The sequence below is a fragment of the Arachis ipaensis genome, chromosome B6 (genome assembly GCF_059453495.1).
Source record: "Arachis ipaensis isolate K30076 ecotype BB chromosome B6, ASM5945349v1, whole genome shotgun sequence".
NCBI lineage: Eukaryota > Viridiplantae > Streptophyta > Magnoliopsida > Fabales > Fabaceae > Arachis > Arachis ipaensis.
Window position 1 is genome coordinate 126,104,728 of NC_142441.1, and position 21,166 is coordinate 126,125,893.

A 21,166-nucleotide genomic window follows, 5' to 3' on the forward strand; every position below is an offset into this window, starting at 1 on the left:
CACTAAACAAAAACACAAATGAACCGAAATTTAGACACAAATGAATCGAAATTTATTCTAACAGATACATAAACTGTTTACCACAATATCAATTGCATAAACTAATTTGAAAAACCAAAAAGTGACTATTTAATAAAACATAACACAAATAAGAAATTAACCCTCATTTTCATCAAAGAAGAAAATATTATATGAGTAAAACATAAGTAAACCGAAATTTATTTTACTAAATACCGAAACTTCTATCATAGTGCATCATATCCTCTCCAGGATAATTCATATTCTGTGCATGATAAAGGCTGGAGTTTGACTGAATTATTGATCCACCATCTAAAAGGTTCAACTGAAAAAGAAGTAAATCATATATTAGCAAATGTACTAATATGCACAAACACATTTTTGCCTAATCAAAAGCAAATCAATGTTACCTCACTTAAAGCTGCCTTTTTCTTTTTCTTTGATGTATTTGCGATCTTTTTTTTCATATTCGATCCCAATTCATTCTGGGACATCCTCTTGTTCTAATACGTGGGGAACTTTGAAGGTCGTTAACATCATTCAACGTAGCATCTTCATGAGATAACGAACATTTACCTTTACTTTCACTTGATATTCTTGCATCTCAGCCATAACATATTATTATTATTATTATTATTATTATTATTATTATTATTATTATTATTATTATTATTATTATTATTATAACAACATCATTGTGTAATAACAAATAAACCGAAAATTTTGCATTCTATAAATTCAAAAACTCTTGCATTCTATCCAAATTCAAATTCATAAACATCACTGATTTTAGTAAAGAAGAATGGAATTATTCATTATCACTTTATTCAATTGTATTAGATTTCATTCCATTCCATTCCATTCAATTTATCTTGAAAGTCATTCCAACCTTTGGGATAAATTGTTCATCGACAACATACCTGAACTGCAAATGAACCGAAATATTATTATAACAACACTATTGTGTAATAACAAATGAACCAAAAATTGTGTATTCTATAAATTTAGAAACTCTTGCATTCTATCCAAATTCAAATTCATAAACAACACTAATTTTAGCAAAGAAGAATGAAATTATTCATTATCATTTTATTCAATTGCATTAGATTCTATTCCATTCAATTCAATTCAAAATTGTTGAAGAATGAAACCAGATAAAATTAAGAACGATTCAAAACTCGTCCACTTGATTTGATTAAGAAGAATAATCCAAATCGTCCTCATTCAACTGATTTGAACTTGAATCATTCATTATTTTGGAACACGCAAAACCTAAACGATTTTAATTATACTGTTCAATTTAAAAAAAAAAACAAATACAGATTGAAAATCTAAAGAGAAAGAGAATCCGAGGAGAACACAAGAAAATCGAAGAAGAAAATAAAAATCTGAAAAGAAAGAGACAATAATCAGTCGAAAACACAGAGAAATCAAAGAAAAAGGAAAGGTTTATGTTGAAGAGGAATGAATAAGGAGAGGTTTATGTTAAAAGTCTGTTATAAGTAGCGCGTGACTCTAAATCACTTAGTTGGACTTAGTTAATGAAATTGAGTATTTCTGATATTAATTACGGCACATATATATATTTAATTATATATTAATTACAGTACATATATATTAATTAATTACGACATTATTTTCTAAAACAGAAAAAGGGAAAATTTCTTCTAGATTTAAGCGAGTTTCTATTTTAAAAAGTTTAAAAAATATAAAAAATTATTCTCACTTTTAAAGATTTTTTTGGTTAATTTTTAAAAAAATAAAAAATATTTCGTACATTGAAAAAAGAATGAATCTACCATCCCATCTTTTAATATTACTAGTAAAGTGTCTCGTGGTATGTATGGGTACGATAAATTTAATGAAAAGTATTTAATTTTAAGATATTGTTAAATTAAGTACCTAAACATGGGACTTTTATATTACATTAGATCATAAAAATAAAGATATATGATTTTACTTTCTAAAAGAATGCAAAAATATATAAGATAAAATTAACAATGTCGCTTAATTATAATAAACATATTATAGTATAATAATTGTATAATAAAATTGGAGAAAAACCCAAATCAGCCCCTGACAATTACCTCGAAAGACAACGAGGCCCCTGACAAAAAAAAAACCCCAATCCGGCCCCTGACAAAAAAAATAAACCCAACCCGACCCCTGACAATTACTTCGAAAGGACAACGAGGTCCCTGTGCCAAAAAAAAATAAATGTTATTTTTTTTGGCACAGGGGCTAATCTGTCCCAAAAAAAATTTATCAGGGGCCGGATTGGGTGTTTTTTTTTCTTGGGGGCCTCGTTGTCCTTTCGAGATAATTGTCAGGGGCCGGATGGGGTATTCACTCATAAAATTGTTAACAAAACAATCTAATATTAAAGTCCCATAAAAATTTTAACTACAAAACTAAAATTTTAATGAATAAATTATTACCTTAATATAACAACAAATATTTGATGTTCATACCATGTTTCAAAGACACTAAGTCAGACCCAAAAAGAAGAAAAATCCGAAAAAGATGGTTTCTTTTATTCCTACTCGACCTTATAGAGATCGGACACAACGATAGCCGTCCTACTTATCTGAGTCAGCAACTAACTCCTAAGATATCTCCCTCATTTTTAGAAAGAAAATTTCAACAACTTTCCCATATCAGAGGAACGGCCTTCCACGACTAACGGTGAAATAACACTAAAAGGTGGTTATAACTAGTTTTAATATCTTAAATTTCACTAAATAAATATAGTAGTTATTTTAAATATTTTAATCTTTTAGATCTCACTAAATAAATATAGCAGTTATTTAAAAAAAATTATATTAAAATATTAAGATTCAACAAGTGATTCCACAAATCGATTTTTTAATTATTGAGTTCTACCATATAAATTAAACAATAATAAAAATTATAATTTTAAAAATTTAAAAGATTTAAATTTTAAAATAACTACTATATTATTTAGTAAGATTTAAAATGTTAAATTTTTTAATATATAATCAACAATAATTTGACAAACTCGTTTAAATAAAAAAATTTTACTATAAAAAATTACAATTTGAAAATATAAAATTTTAAAATATAAATGACAAAATAACTTTATAATAATTTAATTATATTTATTATTTTGTGTAAAGAAAATTTTGTTTAATAAGGTCTAAAATATAATATTAAAATTGGTCCTATCAAAAATATTTTAAATTTAATATTATGAAGAAAAAATAAAAAAATTTATATAAGGAATAATTTGATTAATTTTTAAAATTTTAGGGATAAAAATGACTTACGTCTGGACTTCTAGGGACTATTTTTATTATAAATAACTTTTTTTACATGTGAAGTGACACGTGGCGTGCTAGGTGTCATTGATCTGACACGTCAACCAATCATCTTGTGACACGTGGTATTAATCTACCATGTCATCATCTAACAAATGGAATGACTAATTTAACTTACGTTTTATCTTTCAAGGACTAATTTAACTAAAAAATCTTTTGAGAATTAATTTGAAGAATGGGTGATCTTTCAGGATGAATTTGACTATTAACCCGTGAAAGTATTGAACAAAATAAGAGGGAAACAAATAAGATCTGACCACATCTCAATCAATGTCGGTAATGATGATGCTGAACAAAAAAACTAATAGAAACACAATAGAGTGGATACAAATCTCCCATAGTAGCTGCAGCAAGAACTTCTTTTGTCTTAGTTCCTAAATTATTCTAAAATTACAAAAGGCAGGACATCAAAAACCAAAAGAAAAAAATGAACAGTTCATGCTGCATTTTTTAGAAATCTCATTTGCTTTTATATGTTTGATGCAAATTGAATATAAAAGAGAAAAAGATTAAAACTTTTTGACAAATTGCAAATAAAATTCTGGCAACAACAATGAGATTCTAGATTTTCTGCCTCAGTAGCTCCACACCAGACAAATACAACTATGCACAACAACAACAACAATTACAACAACATTTTAAATCTTGCCAAAATTAGAACATATACACCAGATCAAATAATAAGGAACACACATAACTCATCATCGCAAACCATTATGAATCTGTGATTGAAAAGAATTATGAATCTATGATTGAAAGCCTCTGCACAAACTCAGTACTTTCCAGCGATCTCGGCTTTCATAGTCTCACTGCATGTGCTCTTTATGGCTGTCATTCAGTACTTTCTAGCGATCTGCTTTCTTTCGCCGCTTCCTTCTCCGTATCCATCACCACAGCATCGATAACCACCATGAACTCTACCGCACCCACTATGACCACCACCGCCGTACCATCATCCACAACCATAGCGGTCGCCACCTCATCCACCGCCGTAACCCTAGCTCCACCATTGGCGTTGCCTTTACCATAACGACGTCCCCTGGAGGTTGGAGCCACGAGTCACAGTGACATCCTCTGTTTTGGTGCGTACACAAACTCTATAATCTCCACCTTCAACTCTGATTAGAAACAATAAGAATAAGAAGAAGATACAAAAATAAAATCAATAAACGGAGGAGAAAAAAAGAAGAAGAACTAAAGATGAAGAAAAAGAACCAAAAAAAAGAGAAAAAAAAAGAAACAAAGAACGGAGAGAGAACATAAATGATGAGAATCATTTTCTTTTTTAATTTTGATCTTGAATTCAAAATTTAAAATTTGAAATTTTAGAAAAATGCATACGCGTAAAGTAAGCTGAAAAAGATGATAAAAAAAAGATATGATCATGAAAATGGTGGTGTAATAAACTTAGTATAAACGTATGTGTGATATAAACGAAGGCATTCAAATTTTGATCATAATTTTGATCATGAAAATTATGATAACTTAATAAGGGTCATGATGACCGAAGGCATTCAAATTTTAGTAAATGAAAACATGTGGCTCCATTTTTTCTATATTATAAACGTATGTGTGATATTCAATGATATTTTAGTGGTATTGTATTTTACTCTATTATGGGCTTGCTTCAATTTTTTAAAAGGAACAAAACATCATCAATGTTTTCTGGGTGGGTGAGTTTTTTTTTAATTAAAAAAAAAAAGTAAAACGGTGTCGACAGATTGCATAAATTTTTTTATAATTTAGCATGGACAAAACGTCAGCGACGTATTGTATATTTTTTTTTAATTTTACTATGGGCAAAACGTCAGCAATGTATCATATATTTATTTTCTTTAATTGACGCAAAGGAAAACGTTAGTGACGTTTTGATTGAAGACATGTTTTTAAGTTATTTTTTGGTTAAAATGCCGTTGACGTATTGAAGAAAAAGTAAAAACGTGAATGACGTTTTGTGAAAGCGTCAGTGACGTTTTGTGCTATGAGGAATAAAAAATATAAAATTAATTATAAAAGAAGTTTTGGATTGTGCTAAAACGCAAAAATGGAGTATGAGAGTAAAGTTGTACATAGAAATGGAGTAATGAGAGCTTTGTTCTACAAAATGTTCTCAATTTGAGAGAGAAAAAATTCCGTGAGTGAGTGTGATAAGTGTATAAAATAGAGGGTTATATTAGTTTAAAAATATACTACAATGGTCAGATTTTATCTCATACACATGAAGGCATGAGTTTTTATGTGAGAATCCATGTGTTATTGTTGTTCCTCTTTCAATAACATATGAAGGACGTAAGAGTATACTTACTCAAAGTATAGATTATCAAGGGCAAAAGAGAGTCTTAAATATTCTGTACAGGCAGCCTGTGCTAGTATTTGGTGGTTTTGGCCAATTTCAAATAATGCATGTGATTGATGAAGCTAGTATGCAAAGAATATTTTTTACCTATCATCAAACTAGAGCACAGGCCTCACTTATCGAGTTGTATGTTGAGTTTCGAAGAAACCGATGATGTTGATTTTTCAGAACCCAACGTAGACTTTGGTGGGTTATAATACTGAAAGGGATGAAGAGTTTGAAAGTAATTATGAAGTTGTTGGTCCAACTTAAGATATAGAGGAAGATGAGATAATGGTTGAAGGAGATGTGGCTGATGTTGCAAATGCACTAACTGGACAACGTCCATCTGGAGAGCCATCTTTTATGCATGCTTTGAATCTTGATGCCATGCATGCACCGAAATTTTCTTAATACGTCAATACAGGTAACTTTGTTGTTGTTGTTGTTGTTCACTTTTTTAATATTAGTAATATTATTATTTGTTTTGTTTTTATATTAGTATTTTCTTTATTTTTATATTGTTATTACTATTTATTGTTGTCATTATTATTATTAATAATAGAATATTATTTAGATTTATTTTTGTTTTATTATTGGTGTAGCCCCAACTGTTGTAGCTGACGGTGAATCCGCCGTTGGAATGGAGTTTAACTCTAGAGAGGCTGTTATTGCATCAATTAAAGAGTATACCATTCGAAGAGAAGTTGATTACAGGGTATATGAATAAAAACCAACAACATTCTATGCTAAATGCGTACAGTACGGAACAAACTGTGATTGGCTTATCAAAGTTAGTCTTATGAAAAGACAGTATTGTTGGGTGATAAGGAGGTACAATGGTAGTCACACGTGCACCAGAAGTACCATATCTCAAGATCATGCTAAACTGGACTCTGATACAATTACAGAAGCGATAAATCCATTAGTTGAAGCTGACCCATCCATAAAGGTGAAATCTGTCATTGCTGAAGTGCAATTGAAGTTCAATTACATGATAAGTTATCGCAAAACATGGTTGGCCAAGTAAAAGGCAGTTGAAAAAATATTTGGTCGGTGGGAATCTTCATAAGAAGCTTTGCCCACATGGTTTGAAGCAATGGTTGCAAAAGAACCATCAACAGCTGTTGAGTACAAAACTGCATATGGCTATTGAAGGGATGAGTTAATTGAAGATCTCTGAATTCTGACACGAGTCTTCTGGACTTTCTACCCGTGCATTAAAGCATTCAGAAGTGACAAGCCAGTGGTCTAGATTGACGGCACACATTTGTATAAAAAGTATAAAGGAGCTCTTTTAATTGCAGTATCACAAGATGGCAATGAAAATATCATGCCTATTACATTTGCCCTAGTCAAAGGTGAGACTGCCGATGCCTGACACTTTTTTGTTAGCCATTTGCGAACGCATGTAGTTAATCGGGATGGTGTTGCCCTTATCTCTGATCGACACGAGTCAATTATCTCAGCTGTAGATCGTAGTAATGGAGTATGGGAATATCCAAGAGCTATTCACATGTTTTGCATCCGACACATAGCGTCCAACTTTTTGAGGAGTTTCAAGGCACCACTCAATTTTCAACATTGGCTATTCTAGAACAATGCGTAAATTTAATACGCATTACCAGAGATTATGTGAGCGGAGGGAGGCTTAGAAGCAGTGGCTAGACCGAATCCCTCGACAGCAGTATGCCTTGGCATATGATGGTGGACATCGTTGGGGCCATATGACAACTAACCTAGTTTAGTGCATTAATGGAGTATTGAAAGGGGAACACAATCTTTGGGTCACGGCCCTTGTTAAAAAGGCAACTTTTTACAGGATAAATGCGTTGTTCACAAGGAAGAGAGTTGAGGCTGAGGCTCGTATAAGTGCAGAACAACTATTCTCTGAATATGCAACTCAAAAAATTCTGTCAAATCAGTGTTTAGCGAGGAACATCCAAGTTACCTTATTTGATAGGCAGAACGAGGTATTTGAAGTGCATGAGATGTCTAGTGGTTTGGAGTTTGCAATAAACTTGCACCTTCAGCATTGTGATTGTGGTGAGTTTCAGGTGGAACGAATTCCGTGTCGCCATGTATTTACCTGCTGTACAAACCAACACCTGGATTGAAAACACTATGTACACCAGGTTTACATGATGGGAGAGATCCGAAAGGTATTCAAAACCCGATTCAGGCCACTAGAAAACCTAACAACGTGGCATGTGCATCAAGGACCAAGACTAGTACCCAATCTCCACCTCAAGCGAGTGGCCAAAGGTCGTCCTAAGAAAACTCATTTCTTGAATAAGATGGATATTCGTAATCTACGTGGTCCTAGACGTTGTAGGCTTTGTGGCGGTGAGGGTCTTAGCCGAATAATTAAAATATTTTTCTAAAAAATATTTGAAATGAATAAAAATTTATTATAAATATATCTATCCTAATTGTTAACGTTAATAATTATGTTTTTTATTGAAAAAATATTCCAAAATAATTAATAATAATAAAAGTAATGTAACTATAATTAATTCTATTTCTAATAATAGTTCAAATTTAATTAGAAGATATTTCAACCAAAACTAACATCACTAAAAATATAAATTAATAATAATTGAAACTAATATTTTATGTAAAATAAAAAATTAAAATAATTATTAAATAATTCTATTTTTAATACATTTTATAATAATTCAGATTTAATTAAATATTTCAAGTAAAACTAAAATATAAATTAATAATTATTGAAACTAATGTTTTACGTAAATTAAAAAAATTTCTGAAAATTATTAACTAATTCTTTTTTAATTCTATTTTTTTAATTAATAAAATTATAAATGAATTATAAAGTAAAAAAAATTCTTAAAAAAAAGACCAAACATTAATAATAATCCATTATTAATACATAAATAATCTTGTTTTAGAAGATAGTTATTTTAAATAACACTAACCTAACTCTAACACTAACACTGAGTCACTAACAATAATTAATTTACTAAAACTAACCCTAACACTAACTAACACCTATACTAACGCCAGTACTATTACTAACAATTAATTAACTTACTATTAATTAATAATAAAATAACCTAAAAAAATTACAAAACCTTATCCTCTAAAAATTTTGTGTCACATTTTAAGTTAAAAAAAAAAAAAGCAATAACTAAAACATACAAATATTTACTTGAATGGCTTTGGTTTAGTTGTGGTGACTGGTTAGTATGGATGTTGCTGTTTTGTTTGTTTTTAGTGGATTTATTTATTTTTGGTGGGGTAAGAATGACAATGATAGAAGAGAGCTATTTTGTAGATCTAGGAAGACTAGAAAAAAAAATAAGAAAGAGAATATAGTTACTAAGGTGAATTAATTTCACGCTGAAAAGAGAGAGCCCGTCAACCACGTGTTAACCATACACAGAAAACGTCATTGACGGTTTTGTGCAAAATGTCGCTTACATTTTGTGTAAAACATCGCCGACGTTTTGTTGAAGAAGATAGTGACGTAGATGGAAAAAAGGCAGTGACGTTTTTCTGTAGTCATCAGAGATCCCACAACAATGTTAAACACAAATTTTTCAACATTTTGGTGGATTACACCAATTTGGGTTCAATATTAAAAATAAAAAACTCAAAACATGTGATAGATATCGATAATGAACCTAATAAAATCACACGTAAGAATTTTATAATGGGAATAATTTTTTTTCAAAGGATGTTACAGGATACATTTCCACTTTTGACAATAAAAAATTTTTCAAATTCAAATTTTTTTTGCTACACCGTGGACGCTAGTATTATTAGAAAGAGGAGCACGGATTTGGTACGCTTAATATATTTGCGCATCGAAACGCCAAAAAGTTGTTTAGCGCACCGGTCAGCCAGGCAGGCGCAAAATAAAAATGTTCATTTTAGTGGAGTCTTCTTTACAATTACTTAGAAAATAGAGGGGTTATTTATTAATTTTTTAAATGAATATATTTAGTTTAGTTGTAAAATTAGTTGGACCATTAGTTAACCATTATTGCCGCCTCCCTCCTCCTCTTGGTTCTCTTCCTCTTCTTCCCCCACCGTCGCAAGCCGCCCCTTTTATTATCTTCATCGCCAACAACTCAAACCTTTCCACTGCCTCTCCTACTGGCTCCTTCGTTGCGCTACCAACTCCTTCTCCTCCCCACTCAGACATAGTGACTTCGGCATTGTCTTCTCCGGCACGTCCGAAGTCCACTGCCTACACTCCTTGGTTTCGTCTTAACAACCTTCTGCCGCGAAAGGTTAGTGTTCCTCGAGCTGACGTAACTGATAGGACTAGTATTCCTTGATCCACCACCACACCTTGGAGGGGAAGCTTGCTTATAGCATCTCCCGTCTCTATAAAAACCTCCATTTTCTACTAATTGACCACTATACTCACCAGAACCTGCTTCAGAAGAATGCTCAATACAATCCATATTACTCCAATTTCTTAAAATTCCTAAAAATTTCAATACCCCAAATCAAACAAGATTCCAGATTCAGATTACTGTTCCAGCATCACAATGACTAAAGCAATTTCAGTAATAACCATAAAATGCGTTGCGTTATTCAACTCTTCGACGAACATCACTAAACAAAAAAGAATGTGGTGGGCCATCACAATAGGAACCAACCGAAATGCCTCTCCCCACTCTTCCTGTAGCAAATGGGCAGATTCCATTCGTTATAATCATTTTATTAACTATATAGTAATATTCTCTAGAAAATTAGTTTTTTTAGACTAATTCTATTTATTATAGTTAAACGATACAGAAAATAATTTTATTAATTATAATAAAATATCATGTGAAATTAATAATTTTTTAGAATAATTTTATAAGTTATAGTAACATAATTTAAGAAATTAATTATTGTTTTGAGTAATTTTATTAATGAGAAATTAATAATTATGTTAGATTATTTTTATTAATTATAGTAATATGTTATTAAAATTTATTAATTATTTAGAGTATTAATCACAGTAAGATGTTGTAAAAAAATAATATTTTTATTAAGATGCTATAAAAAAATAATATTTTATTAATTATTTAGGATTTATAATTTAGAGTTTAGGGTTTAAGGTTTCTTTTTTTTTTCTTTTTTTTATCTTTGATATGCGTCAAGAACCTTAGAATTTACTACATATTAATTTCCCATATTATATTATCGTGATTAATAAAATTACTTTAAAATTTTACTAATTTCTCATATTATATTACTATAATTAATAAAAAAGAACTAATTTCTTAAATCAAATTATTGTGACCCATAAAATTATTTTAAAAAATTACTAATTTCACATAATATCTTTCTATATAATGAATATAATTATTTTTCACATCATTTAACTATAATTAATAAATTAAAATTAATATAACAAAATCAATATATATATATATATATATATATAAAAGTTACTCTAAAAGTTACAAATTTAGGATTTAACATTTAGGATTTAAGATTTAATATTTTAAAATTTTTTTCCTTCTTATCCTTGATATACGTGCATTCTTTCATTTGAGCATTAGAACTTACTACATATATTTTTATTATGAAAAAGTATAGGTAGACAATGAAAATACTAAATAATGTGAACAATGGATATATCTGATGTTTAATTTAATAGGTGTGCAGATGGTTATCCTAATATTAAGATTTAGATGGGATAATTTGGGGGTGTAGTGTGTTTTTACTTTATTGGGCTCATTTTAGAACCTATTGACAAAAACCATTGTCTATCTAGTAAAGTATTTTTATCATTTTCGATTTATTCCCCAAATCAGCGATAACACCTATCAATTTAATAAAATTAATAAAAAAAAATTAATTTTCTAAATTATATTACTATAACCTATAAAATTATTCTAAAAAATTACTAATTTCACATAACATCTTACTATATAATTAATATAATTATTTTTCATGTCATTTAACTATAATTAATAAAATAAATTTAACAAAATCACTCATTTTATATATATATATATATATATATATATATATATATATATATATATATATATATATATATAATTAATCAAGTTACACTAAAAGTTACTAATTTAAAGTTTAGGATTTAATATTTATGGTTTAAGGTTAGGGTTTACTGGTTTAGAATTTATGGTTTATGGTTTAAGGTTTTAGAATTTTTTTTTTCTTATCCTTAATATATGTCCATCCTATCATTTGATCCTTAGAACTTACTATGTATATTTTTTCTATTTTCGATTTATTCTCCAAATCAGCGGTAACACCTGTCAATTTAATAAAAATAATCTAAAAATATTAATTTTTTATAGCATTTTACTATAATTAATACTTTAAATAATTAATAATTTTTTATGACATATTACAATAACTAATAAAATTACTTTATAAATTTACTAATTTCTCATATTATATTACTATAATTAACAAAATTACTAAAAAAAATTTATTTTCTAAATCATATTACTATAACTTACAAAGTTATTCTAAAAAAATACTAATTTCATATAACATCTTACTATTATAATTAATTAAATTATTTTCTATATCATTTAACCATAATTAATAAAATTAATATAACAAAATAACTAATTATATATATATATATATATATATATATATATATATTATTAATAAAACTAAAAGAGTACGTAATAAAATTGAGAGAGTACATAAAAATAATTTGTGTATTTTTTTCATAGACGTTTGAAGGTGGTTGATTCAATAATTATAATTAATTAAATTACTCTAAAAATTACTAATTTAAGATTTAGGGGTTAGGATTTTTTTTTTCTTTTCCTTAATATACGTCTATCCTTTCATTTAAACCTTAGAACTTACTAGGTATATTTTTTTTATTTTCGATTTATTTCCCAAATCAGCGATAACACCTATCAATTTAATAAAATTAATCTAAAACATACTAATTTTTTATAGCATTTTACTATAATTAATACTCTAAATAATTAATAAATTTTTATGACATATCACTATAATTAATAAAATTAATCTAAAAATTACTAATTTCTCATGTCATATTTTTATAATTAATAAAATTATTTTATAAATTTACTAATTTTTCATATTATATTATTATAATTAATTAAATTTCTAAAAATAGAACTAATTTTCTAAATCATATTACTGTAACCTATAAAGTATACATCTCCATGTAAAAAAAAATAGTCTATACAAATTTAATCTTCTTTTTAGATGGGTATTGCCTGGAAATAGATCCTCTCCATTTTTTTTTGTCACTGGAGAGAATACAGTGTAATCTCCCACCTTCAATTCTTTAAGTGGGACCAGAAATAAATGAGAGAGAGAATGCAATGAAGGGTGAGATCTTCCATTGGATACCATCCAGTTTTTATTCCACTGGAGAGGATCCACTCCCGGTATTGCCTGAATAGATGCAACCAAGTCCAACCCAACTATGTGCTAATATGATCCGACCTGAAACATCTTTTGCCTCTCCTTGGCCAGTCTCTCGTCCACCATCTCCTTGCCGTTTGATCCTTCGCCGCTAATTCTCTCAGACAAAACTAAACATCTATCCAAACCAAACCACTAGTATTTGTCATTCATGTTCCGACTATGATAGTAACAGACTAAAGTGATAAATTTTTCAATTTTATCGAGGCAGATGCGCGTCTAGTGACTGTACAAATTCTTGACCGGCGATTCTATATAGAGTAACTTCCTGTAACTCGAACTGCATAAAAGTCACGAAGGTGAGTGATAGCAACAGACAGTACACGAAAAATCTATTTTCTCAGCCCAACTTCATCGTTCTTTAGTTTAACATAAAACAAAATAATTATCTCTAATTAATTTAAACTTACAAAATCATAAATTTTTACTATATTAAATTATTAACCCAAATAGATATTAGATCTATAATAATAATCATCAAAAAATTAAAATTTTTAAAGTGATTCCTATGATATAAAACCTATAAAGAGTATTTATTAGCCAATTAAAAGAGACAAATACCAGGATAATCTCCACCGTTAAATTAAAAAATAAAAAAATCCAACGACTCTTCTTATTTAGCTCTCTGGCAGCCAAAATTAAATGCTAGGCACACTGATCAGCCAAACACGCACGGTGCATGGAATCCGTGCCCTAGAAAGAGAGTGAGTCAGACGAACACATTGTTACCTCACTATTGCAAAACAAGCCGCGCCCACAGTTTGAGTACTAACCTCAACTTAAATTTTAAGTAAATAAATAAAACAAAAAATAGCGTGGAATCCACGCGAACTCTGCGAGCCTTATATATATTGCAGATTTGCAGTAACAGCAAGCTACGCATAACAAACACTAACACGATGCAGAGTCTGCAACAGAAAGCGGCGGAATGGAGCGGAGTGGCAACGGACGACGCTTTCGCCATCGACGAAACCAATCTGTTTCAGAAACTCGGCCTTCAAACATTCATTAACCTCTCCACCAATTTCTATACCAGGTACTTACTTACTTAATGCTCACTGCTTCTTTCTTTCATTTCAAATGTAATGTTGGTTTGACTTGGGAGATAGGGTTTATGATGACGAGGAAGAATGGTTTCGTTCAATCTTCGCGAATTCTAAGAAAGAAGACGCTATTCAAAACCAATACGAATTTTTCGTCCAAAGAATGGGAGGCCCTGCTCTCTATTCTCAGAGACGAGGTACTCTTCTTCCACAATAGGGGAAAATGCTCCACGAGAATATGTGTGATTATGTAATATTTTCAAGTAATCTTATACGTGATGACTTTTATGGAGAGAAAGGATTAGTTATCTTTATGAAAGATTTGATAGATCCCTAAATTTGAAAGTGAAAGAGAAAATCTCAGTACCAGTAATTTTATTTTTATTTAGAGTAGAGTGACAGTTAAATCTTTGAAGATAGCAACTGGAAATAATGCAAAACAAAAACAGAATTGTTGATGTATTTTGTTATTTACATTAGTATATTGAAAACGATTTAGTTTTTGGATAGTAAAATATTTATTATCTTTTAAAATTTTCATGTACTTTTCTATTTATTACAAATTCTATCAAAATAAGTGAAATTTTAAATTTTCATGTACTTTTCTATTTATTATAAATTATATTAAAATAAGGGAAATTTTGCTTCAAAAGTTATTACTATTTTTCATAGACAAATATAAATTGATAAAAAGACATCATGAATTTACTGTTTGTTATCTTTGAGGATTAAATTAGTACTTTTTTTTTCTCTTTAAGTATTAATTAGTCCAAAGTCAAAATCTTCAAGACCTAATTGTCACTTTATTCTTTTATTTATATTGGCCATTGATTTTAGCAGTATATGCACTCTACTAGTACATTTGGGTCTTTTTCTTAACATCATCTTAAAATTATAAAAATATGTGTAGTTTAATCAACAAAAGTTTTCTCTCTCGAGTGCAACTAGCTACCATATAAGCTTCTTTCTTGATGTATTGCCAGGGCATCCTGCTCTAATTGGTCGACATCGACCGTTCCCGGTCACGCACCAAGCTGCAGAGAGGTGGTTGCATCACATGCAACAAGCATTGGACACAACTACAGATATAGATGATGACTCAAAGATTAAAATGATGAACTTTTTCAGGTTTATTTTCTGTCACACAGTGCAACTTCATATATATAGATGCTTGTTCAGATCCTATTTTGGTTTCCTTGTTATTTTTTTTAGGCACACTGCATATTTTCTGGTTGCTGGAGATGAACTGAAGAATCAAAACCAGCAAGTGCCATGCAAGCATGCAGCAGGAAGATAACATTAACATTCACCATAATCTTATTTTCATTGCATATTTGGAGATCAGCTAAGGAATCAATCATACCAATACCAATGGCCATGCAAGCGTGAACCTGGATCAGAAGGTAGAGCATCCATGTGTAAAGATTTAACATTTTTATCACAATAGGATGTTCAAAAGAATGAAATGGTCATTCTCTTTGGAATATTAAAAATGCTCTTAATATTATGTATATTTTTAAGCACCATTTATAAATGTTATCCATGAATAAGGCACTTCTCAGTTCTAACATTTAGATGTGGTTTAACTTTAGGGTTTTCCTGCTTGTTTGTTTGCAATTTACAGCAACTAGATCGATGTCAGATTCATTCTTATAAATCTATAAATTTATAAATTTTGATTTATCAGTGTTAATTTTTAAGTCTTCACACACGGTTTAGTTAAATTTAAGCATATAGCACACACATAAGATCTTGAACATTTTGTGGCCAAAGTTGGAAAAGTTGCTATGATTGTAATGAATTGCAGGGGAAGGCATGTAAATATGTAATGCAAGAATGAAAATTGATACATTTGTGGTGGCAATTAAAGTGGGAAATGACGGTATTTGATGCTATTTGCCCACTTTATCTTCAACACGCATACCAAATTTGATGTAACCTAACTTTGATTTATGCCTTATAATAGTAAAAAAGGAAAAATGGATTGATGATGCCCTAAATGGCAATTAGTAAGGCTGGTTTCTTTTATGAAAACTCTAGGGGTCAGCAGTTTTGTTGAATTTTGGCCAGCATGTAATCAGTAGAGAAAGATGAGTCATTAGATGAAATCTTACACCAATCTCACACCATTAGATCATCATTGATGGTTATTTGATGGCTACCAATCACAAAAGTTGCTGGCTCCCTAGCATTGCTCTTCTTTTATATATATATAAAAAAAAATTCAACAAAACAAGGTGAACATGGAAAGAAATAGAAAATTAGACTGCAGAAAATATACAACAAAAAGCATATGATTACTATTCCTACATTATCTTTAATATGGTGATCAATAACTATTGGAATCAAGCATCATGCTACTATTATTTACTATGGTAAAGTATTAAATTGATCTCTTATGTTTGGATGTATTTCTGTTTTAATTCTTAAAGTTTAAAGTTTTTTTTTTCAAAGATAAATATTATTTTATTAATATAAAATAAAAGTGTTTCCATAAGGAAGTACAAAAGAATTGGGTATTCCCATTTATCACCAGCTGTGACTGAAAGACTAAGAGCTTAAAGAAGAGTAGAAGTAAGAGTAAAGAAAAAGTAGCATCTATCAGGTATGGTTCACGAGTTCACGCACTAAATTGCTGGCTTCTTTCACTATCTCTGGTGCTGGGCTTATTACCTTCTCAAAAACACACCAATTCCTCGCTTTCCAAGTGCTCCAACACAGCGCCGCTATGAGGAGGGTCTTTTGTCTACCGTCGAATTGAGCCGCTGCCCAGGATAAGACTCGTTGCCACCAATTGAAAAAAGTTTCTTCTTCTCTCATCCATAGGTCAGGGGTTATTAAGCTTAGGCTCCATATTATTGAAGATAGGGGGCATTGAAACAAAGCATGAGAAATTGATTCAGCCTTCAACATGCATCTTGGACAAGTGGCAAGAGTGGATGCGAACCGGCTGTGAACTTGTTGCAACACTGGAAGCTTTTCATGAAGACTTTTCCATAGAAAAATCTTAATTTTATGTGGTAATTTCAACTCCCAAATGCTATTCCAGACTCTGTTGTGTATGTTCTGGGGCCTCAATGAAGTAGGAGAATGAAAGAATCCATAAGCAATTTTGTATCCTGACCCAACTTCATATATACCAGATTTTGTCCAGCACCAATTAACTTCATCCTCCTCCTCTGTTGGTTTGATTGAAAAAATTTTATTGCATATATCAACTGAAAAAATCGACTCAATCAGATTTTTATTCCAACTTCTATCAGGATTTAGTAACGCACTAACGTAATACACTTGCATATTTGGCGGGATTGTGAGTGCATTTTGAGGGACATTAAGGGGCACTGGTGGTGGGAGCCAGAGGTCATGGAAGATGCGAACATTAGTGCCAGAGCCTATTTTCCATAACAAGCCTTTCTCGATCACCTTGCGCCCTTCAAGAACACTTCTCCAACCCCACGACGGTACGCTACCTATCTCTGCATGTAGGAAATCTGTATTTCTGAAATATTTAGCTTTGAGCATTCTTGATATAGTAGAATTAGGGTATTTCATTAGACGCCAACATTGCTTGCCCAATAAAGCCAAATTTTGCGCCCTTAGATCCTTGATCCCCAGCCCTCCATCTTTCTTTGGTCTCGTCATTGTGTCTCATTTAATCCAAACCATTCTTCGTTCTGCGCCTTTTTGACCCCACCAAAATTGCAAGAGCATGCTATGAATCTCAGTCAACAGCGTGTCCGGGAGCTTGAAACAAGAGAGTGTATAAATAGGAATCGCCTCCCCCACCGCTCTCAATAGCGTGTGCCTGCCACCTGATGACAATATACTTCTTTTCCAACCCATAATCCTCTTCTGAACTTTATCCTTGATAGCTCCAAAGGTTGCTTTCTTTGATTTTTGAACTATAGAGGGCAGTCCCAAGTATTTGTCTTGTGCTCCGATATGTTCAATATTTAGTGTTTGAGCAACTGCTAGTCTTGTGTTCTGAGGAGTGTTGTGACTGAAAAAGATAGCCGACTTATTCAAATTGACTTTTTGCCCACTAAAACCCTCATAGGTCTCTAGCAATTCTAGAATGCTTTGGCTTGTATTAGGTGCGCTCTTGCAAAAAAGGATTGAATCATCAGCAAACAAAAGGTGATTAACTGTTTGGCATCTCCGATTAACTTGAACTCCTTGAATTAATCTGTTTTGCTCTGCCTTGTGTAGCAAGAAGGAAAGTCCTTCTGCACAAAAAAGAAAGAGATATGGAGATAGGGGGTCACCCTGTCGGATGCCCCTATTTGGCCTAAAATAGCCAAATGGTTGACCTTCCACAACAACAGAGTAAGAAACAGTCGTTACCAATTCCTTAGTCCAGTTAATCCATTTAGCATCAAACCCCAGCTTATCCATAATATACCATAAAAAATGCCATTCAACCCTATCATAAGCCTTGCTCATGTCTAGTTTAATAGCCATCTCATGCTCTGCCCCACTTCTCTTATTTTTCAAATAGTGCATACATTCGTGGGCAATTAGAATATTATCTGAAATGAGTCTTCCTTTGAGAAACGCACTCTGATTTGGACTTATAATTTTATTCATAATACCTTGTAATCGGTGCACCATAACTTTAGAAATAATTTTATACATAACTGAAGACAAACTGATCGGTCGTACCTGAGTCATGTCACTGGCATCTGGCACCTTTGGAATTAAACAAATTTGAGTATGATTGAAGCTTTTTAAAATCCTGCCACTGTGAAAGAAACTTCTCACTGCCTTAAAAACGTCACCTCCAACTATATCCCAGAAAAAGTGAAAAAACTTAGCTGTAAACCCGTCATCACCAGGAGCACTCTGAGCATGAACACTAAATGTAGCTCTTTTGACCTCGTCCATAGTTACTGGTCTTTGGAGCCTACGGTTCATGGAAGCTGTAACCTTAGGCTCCAAATCCTCTAAGTATGGATTCGGATCAGCCGAACAAGAAGAAGTAAAAATATCGCAAAAGTAGTCCTCAGCTACCTTTGCAATATCCTCCGGTTTCGATGCAATCTCATTGTCCCTCCCCACTAATCTCCAAATTCTGTTCCTTCGCATCCTTGATTGAAATTTCTGGTGAAAGAATCTAGTGTTCTGATCTCCTTCTTTTAGCCACTTGATTCTAGATTTTTCTCGCCAATAGCTCTCTTCTTTCAAATATGCCAGCTCCAACTTCTCCTCCAAACTGGTAACCTCCTCTCCCCCATTGATTCCAGCCACCCGCAACTCCTCTAGTTTAGCTTGAAGGTCCTCAATTTCTTTCCGGGAGTTTGCTTTGTGAGTTTTCTGCCATTGAACTAGTCTATGTCTATAAACTTTCAACTTTTGGGCCAAGGAGAACATAGCCGAGCCTACAACTTCCATTCTCCACACTTCACTGACAATTCTCTTGACATCCTCTTCTCCACACCAACGTTCCTAGTATTTAAACCGCCTTTTACTTTGCCAGGATTGAGGTTCGGTTTCCATCAAAATTGGAGCATGATCCGAGCTGACTCTGTGAGCCTGTGCACCACTGCATTCGGAAACTTCAACTTCCATTCCATCCCAACTAAATAGCGGTCAAGCCTCTCCTTCACCAAATCCTCTCCTTGTCTTCGATTTGTCCACGTGAAAGGGTGCCCCACCATTCCAATATCCACCAATTCGTTACTGTCAATAAAATTAGTGAATGTTGCAATGGTGGTTGCTGATTTTTGGCCTCCACCCTCCTTTTCCGCTTGGCTTGTTATAGCATTAAAATCGCCTGCTATTACCACTTTTCCTTCCATGTGTTGGCTCATTGTTATAAGCTCCTCAAACTGTAAGGATCGAATTTGTTCTGAACAACTCAAATGGACACCAATGAACGCCCATACCTCACTGCTTCCGACTTCCTTAATTTCGGCTGCCACAAAGAATTCTCCACTGCTAATAATTTGAACATTGATGCTGTCCTTCCAAGTTAGCACAAGTCCTCCTGCCACTCCTGCCGAGTTAACAATATGCCAGTTTTCGTAGCCGCATACCCGAAGTTTTGCTTCCACCTGTCGAGATTGGTTCTTTGTTTCACTTATAAACACAATCTCGGGGGAGTGGGATTTACAGATCCCTTTTAAGGTGTGAATTGTCAGGGGTCTCCCCAAACCCCGACAATTCCAAACTATAGTTCTCATGGTGCCTTGGGTGCCATTTGTAGGCTGGCACCCTCCACCATCTGTTCAACTGCATTTTCATCCTCTGTTCTTGCTTTCTTTGTAGTTACTTCAGCTATACCACTCATCAACCTTTTTTTGGGTTCACTTTTAGTATCTGACTCTGCAGCACCTTGTCTTGCTAACCTTTTCCACTTCCTACCTTTTTCTGTGGTGAGACACTCCCCGATAGCGAATTGCATAAGCTGCCCTTCATCCTCCTTGGTATTGGACTGACCAGCTATGATAACCTCCATGCATTCTGTTCTAGAGTTGGCTGATTGAGGTGACTCAGGTGCTGCCCTGTTACTAGTGTCTTGTGGTTTCAAACTTTGTTTCCCTTCTTGCATTGACATCCCTGCAAATTCTTCCAATAAGCAGTTTAAGACCGGTTTTTTCTTACGTTGAGTGGCCTTATTCTGATTTTGGGTTGAGTTGTTGAATGTTCTTTCTCCTTCAGAGTAGATTCGCATCCCCACTTGGCTAGCTTTAACCCATTCGCCAATGTCATCCTCTTTTACCATATCACTCTCTGTGTCCTTCAGCAGATCATGGCAGTTTTTCACCTCGTGCCCCAATTTTGCGCAATAGGTACAGAACTTTCCAAGTCTCTCATAGCGCAGTGCCACTTCTACCTCCTTTTTATTAGGTCCTGCCACTATTAACTGATCTCTCACTTGCCTGGCAGCATCGATATTGATTTTGGCTTTCACAATCCTAGTTTCTCTGCCTCGCATCTGAAATTTACCTACCTCCAACACTGTGCCCAGATTCTCTCCCAATTTACGTCCAACTTCGAGGGTTTTAAACGAT

The 21,166-nt window shown here is 32.2% G+C and overlaps 3 protein-coding genes across 4 annotated transcripts; 1 reads left to right on the plus strand and 2 right to left on the minus strand.

Annotated features, from left to right (window-relative positions):
* The first annotated feature begins 13,949 nt into the window (after window positions 1-13,949).
* On the plus strand, window positions 13,950-15,723 carry LOC107604972 (group 2 truncated hemoglobin 3-2). 2 transcript variants are annotated; one of them, XM_016306701.3, is made up of 4 exons: window positions 13,956-14,146; window positions 14,220-14,350; window positions 15,137-15,281; window positions 15,366-15,723. In XM_016306701.3, exons 1-4 carry the CDS (start codon window positions 14,010-14,012, stop codon window positions 15,448-15,450), a joined length of 498 nt encoding a protein of 165 aa, XP_016162187.1. In that variant the 5' UTR covers window positions 13,956-14,009; the 3' UTR covers window positions 15,451-15,723. The 2 variants fall into 2 exon arrangements, with proteins under 2 accessions (XP_016162186.1, XP_016162187.1); XM_016306700.3 differs by having other exon boundaries at window positions 13,950-14,146; window positions 15,137-15,723.
* A 1,031-nt stretch (window positions 15,724-16,754) lies between these two features.
* Window positions 16,755-19,544, minus strand: LOC148562649 (uncharacterized). The gene is made up of 3 exons (XM_088490944.1): window positions 18,816-19,544; window positions 18,464-18,713; window positions 16,755-17,629 (listed from the first exon to the last, which is right to left on the minus strand). The coding sequence occupies exons 1-3, from the start codon at window positions 19,542-19,544 to the stop codon at window positions 16,755-16,757; spliced, it is 1,854 nt and encodes a 617-aa protein (XP_088347070.1).
* A 104-nt stretch (window positions 19,545-19,648) lies between these two features.
* On the minus strand, window positions 19,649-20,335 carry LOC148562650 (uncharacterized). Its single transcript, XM_088490945.1, has one exon. It carries the CDS (start codon window positions 20,333-20,335, stop codon window positions 19,649-19,651), a length of 687 nt encoding a protein of 228 aa, XP_088347071.1.
* Between the last annotated feature and the right edge of the window lie 831 nt (window positions 20,336-21,166).

Excerpts from the sequence above, each read along its gene's own strand:
- LOC148562650 (XM_088490945.1), bottom strand. The coding sequence starts at position 20,335 with ATGAGAACTATAGTTTGGAATTGTCGGGGTTTGGGGAGACCCCTGACA.
- LOC107604972 (XM_016306700.3), top strand. The coding sequence starts at position 14,010 with ATGCAGAGTCTGCAACAGAAAGCGGCGGAATGGAGCGGAGTGGCAACG. Across the intron at positions 14,147-14,219 it reads TCCACCAATTTCTATACCAG|GGTTTATGATGACGAGGAAG; the intron begins GTACTTACTTAC and ends CTTGGGAGATAG. Across the intron at positions 14,351-15,136 it reads TCTCTATTCTCAGAGACGAG|GGCATCCTGCTCTAATTGGT; the intron begins GTACTCTTCTTC and ends ATGTATTGCCAG.
- LOC148562649 (XM_088490944.1), bottom strand. The coding sequence starts at position 19,544 with ATGGAAGTTGTAGGCTCGGCTATGTTCTCCTTGGCCCAAAAGTTGAAA. Across the intron at positions 18,714-18,815 it reads ATGCCAGTGACATGACTCAG|AGTGCGTTTCTCAAAGGAAG; the intron begins GTACGACCGATC and ends AGTCCAAATCAG. Across the intron at positions 17,630-18,463 it reads TTACTCTGTTGTTGTGGAAG|AGATAGGTAGCGTACCGTCG; the intron begins GTCAACCATTTG and ends TCCTACATGCAG.